Here is a 4,144-nt window from a genome sequence, read left to right on the forward strand (position 1 = left end):
AGCCCAGGGAAGACCTTCCGTAGCCCAGGGAGGAGCCCCCAAGGACAGGTGCTCCGGAGGATCCCACAACTGAATCCTGGGGGAAGGAGCTGAGGATGGGACCAGGGAAGGTGACAACAACAGCAGGTGGCTGGATCACAGCTGTGGAGTCAGGGCACTGCCGGATGCATGGCTCATTCCCGCTGTCAGCGATGGGCTGGGGACGGCTGATGCCACCGATGTTGGTGGGGCACAGGTCATAGCAGGACATCTCTTAGGAATGGAAGTCAATCTGTATAATACCAGGTTGATTGTATTAAGCTCAAGGCATTATTTGCATGACTATAACCACTATAGAGTTCTCTACCTTTCTTTCAACAAAATAGTCCTTTGAAGCACACTAATTCCTCCATATGCATTAGAATTGAAAAATCAAAGCAGCAAAACTATTTCCTGGGATTCTTTGGTGAGTCATTGGATCAGCACTGGACTCGAAGTCCCCAAGAACCCAGTGTTGTGTTATGCATAATTTCATGACTCTAGCTCATCTTTACTACCACTCTTCTCTGTGCTGAGCCTTACTGAGAGAAGGATTATAAACCACTGACTATTCAGATTTGCTCAGTAACTTGTTTGATGAGACCATTCCAGTGGAATTGCAAAGGCTATTGTCCCCCTTTTCTAAACACTAGATTGTGGCAAAGATATTTACGACCAGTTTTGCTAAAGAGTTTAGAACTCCATATTAAAATGCGCTGTAGCTAATCTCCCTCCAAATGACTCACTTCCATCAGCACCAAAAAACAGCTCTTCACTAGTTACCTCCTTAAGTTCTCTGCATGATTCCTTATTGTTAAGAAACACCTCTCGTTTCCTTCGTGTTTTTTCTCTAATTCAGTGCCTAATCTGATAGCATTCATGCCCATTTTTCTTGAGTTCATTTTAAAGCAACTTGAGTGATCTATAATAGACATAATGGAAAGTCCACTTTTAAGTGGAAACATTTCCCATCAACCATGTAGATTTAAACTTTTTTCAAAATTTTCTGTTTATTTATCTGGGTTACTGAAAGAGCAACAAATACTGGACTTGTCACATCATTTCTTCAACTGTTGGAAGTAAACTGATAATCAACTTTCTATGTCCTATCAAGAAAATTTTGGTTGGTTTTGAAAGTAAATGCCAGCACTGAATATGGTTGTGCATAATCCTTTAAATCATTTCTGTAGAATTTTCACCTACAATTTTACTCATCAGTACTAATTAGAGACCATCCAGCATTAAATCACATAGAAAAGAGATATTACAGTAGTCATAAAGAGCAGATTCAAACTTACCCAATTCACCAAGAAGAGCAGATGAAGAGATGAGGTTGGAAGAACCCTGAGTGGAGAGTGCTTTTATACAGCACAGACTGCCTGAGGGGTGAGAGGCTGGTTTTGTGACATCAAGTTAATAAGCTGACATGACACATTTTTTGTATTGATACCTCCATAAAGTGATGAAATTCTCTTGCTTTCTGTTTTTGCTTATTACTTGATTCCAATTATCATGCAACATAACACGTTACGTCACGCAAGGGTCTTTGATCTAAAACAGTGATGGGTGAAATGAGCACATCTTTCATCCTAAAACACGATTCATGAAACTAACATCAGTTTTCTATCCTCTTTGGAGTTGCATCATGTAGTAAGCTGCTTATACATAGTTAATGCTTCTTTTGCTTTGTCATACAATGATGATACTTTATCACAAATAACCTGCTGAGAGTTCTAAGTACCTTACATAAGGCAATAGTGAACAAATTTTGGATGTTCATAATGTAAATTGAAGATCATTTGCAGCTGTTAAGGGTTTCTGCCACTCTTCCACTTGTATTTCCAACAGGTAAAAGCATCACCTTTAAGATCAGATCAGTGTCTGAAGTGCCAGATTCCCTGTGAATATCAGAAATAAGCATTCAGATACTCAAAACACTCAGCTTAGTTTATTCCGTGAGCTTGAAAAGGTACATTTTCCTGAGATTCAATTAATTCCTAGCTTGCTTGATTCTGGAGTCCTTGATCCTGGTCTACAACTGAACTTGCATAAAAGATGATGATTGACAGCATCTCTCAGCAGAAAGCAATTATGAGCTGGGAAATCACTGGGAAAAGAAAATAGTGGCATTTGCTGAGGTTTCTTTCTTTACAGCATTATTTTAATACCATATCATTATGATGGTTATCGTAATCATCATAATTATCAACCTAGTAATCTTCATATCACATATTGTTTCTAAACTATGAGCTTTTCCAGATCAGGAAATTTCCTGTACTATAATACTGAAAACTGTCCCCAAGTTTTATGAGGACATTCCAATGGACTTTCAATATCTCACAAACAATCATTACCACTTTGTGTATACTGAGTCAGTATTACATTAAAAACCCAGATGCAAACACTTCCCAATTATGAGAGATTATCACATTGAAATATATAGGTTAAGGTCACTTGGGTCTTTAAAGTAATCAGTTTGTGGTTTATAACACTTCTTGGAACTTTGACTTTCTATTTGAAATCTCATTTCCATTTTACTAAAGCATGCATTTTTCCACAAGAAGTAATCTGCACGTGATAAACATTTAACAACAAGATGACAACCCATGGTATGATAGTCGCTGCCTTCATATCATGTCAAAATAATATAAAGGAAAGTCAATTTTGATGGAAAAAACCTCAAAACTCCATTTCCAGAGAGGTTTGTGATTACCAGCTGAAGTATTCCTCTGTTCCCAAAACTGAAAGACAACTGGTAGAGAATTCTCCAAAAGTCACTAAAAGGCACTCCTTATTTCCTGATCATCGCAATTGCCCGGTGATGCGTGTTAGAAGGTAGAAGCATTAAGCCTGCAAAAAGCCTTCAGCCTTCATGGAACTCCTAAATAAATTTAATTTTTCCTGCGGGTAAACTATCAACTGATTACACTAAAAGATGCTGTGAATGGATAAAAAGAAATTACTGTCCTGTCATCTTAATAATATGTGACTCTTAAATAAGTTGAGTCAGCTTGCTTGATCCCCTAAAGAGCAACAAAATAAAAAAATTACTCCTGGAGATGATGGAGAGGTCTGCAGTGGAACATGCATGTCACGCTATGTGTGGGTTTCAAGCACCTGCAATATGCAAACAAAAAAGCAAAAACAATTCCAGCACTTAGAAGAACTGCGTGTCCCACAGTTTGGGGTTGGTACCTAATTATGAACTCAAGCACGGGATGCCTAACATCCCCCAGGCAGTGGAAGGAACTGTATAAAAGCTCTCTCCTCCAGGTCCTCCTATCCACTTCTCTTGCCTTACTCGCCTTTGTGAACTGGGTAAGTCAGATTTCTTTCAAGCTGCAAAGATTAATTTGTCACAAACTCTTGGTTTGAACTTAGAAACAAGTGCTCTTCAGGTCTGCCAGACTGTGAGCGATCTGTGATTGATTGTTTATGAAAATAATGCTTAGTTTTTCCATTTACATGAGAGCCTTAAGGAGCCAGGCTCCAGAAAAAGACTTTGAGGATATTTTAAGCAGGTTAGATTCCCAGGCTTCTAACATCTTAATGCTGAAAAGGATTTCCATGACTATCTACAATTCTATATACTATTTTAAGACAAAGAATAGTTCATACTCATAGGCAGAATTATGGCGATGTTCAACAGATTTCTACTAGTAGCAAAGAAGTATGTACTCAACTGGTACTCACATTGCACTGCTGAAATTAGCTCACCTGCAAGTAACAAAAATCGCATTTGAAAATCGCATATTAAGGTGAAGACCATTCTTCAAACTGCAATGCAAAAAAGGACAGTAATAGAATATGCGTACTTCCCAGATTTATTACTGGTGCCCTGCTGGACTCCTTCATCACAATCTAATTTTTGTTATTTCTTTAATGCTAACGTAAAGGCCCATGTTTTGCAGATTGATCTCCATTCCTAAGAGATGTCCTGCTATGACCTGTGCCCCACCAACATCGGTGGCATCAGCCGTCCCCAGCCCATCGCTGACAGCGGGAATGAGCCATGCATCCGGCAGTGCCCTGACTCCACAGCTGTGATCCAGCCACCTGCTGTTGTTGTCACCTTCCCTGGTCCCATCCTCAGCTCCTTCCCCCAGGATTCAGTTGTGGGATCCTC

At 39.4% G+C, this 4,144-nt stretch overlaps 1 protein-coding gene across 1 annotated transcript in view; it reads right to left on the minus strand.

Annotated features, from left to right (window-relative positions):
* The window catches only part of LOC109371027 (scale keratin-like), a 796-nt gene extending 413 nt beyond the window's left edge, over window positions 1-383 (minus strand). The window contains exon 1 of the mRNA XM_031556910.1: window positions 4-383. Coding sequence (XP_031412770.1) covers window positions 4-250 — 247 coding nt within the window. The 5' untranslated portion in view covers window positions 251-383. The remainder of the gene's footprint in view (window positions 1-3) is intronic.
* Between the last annotated feature and the right edge of the window lie 3,761 nt (window positions 384-4,144).

This window comes from Meleagris gallopavo, chromosome 27 (genome assembly GCF_000146605.3).
Source record: "Meleagris gallopavo isolate NT-WF06-2002-E0010 breed Aviagen turkey brand Nicholas breeding stock chromosome 27, Turkey_5.1, whole genome shotgun sequence".
NCBI classification, from domain to species: domain Eukaryota; kingdom Metazoa; phylum Chordata; class Aves; order Galliformes; family Phasianidae; genus Meleagris; species Meleagris gallopavo.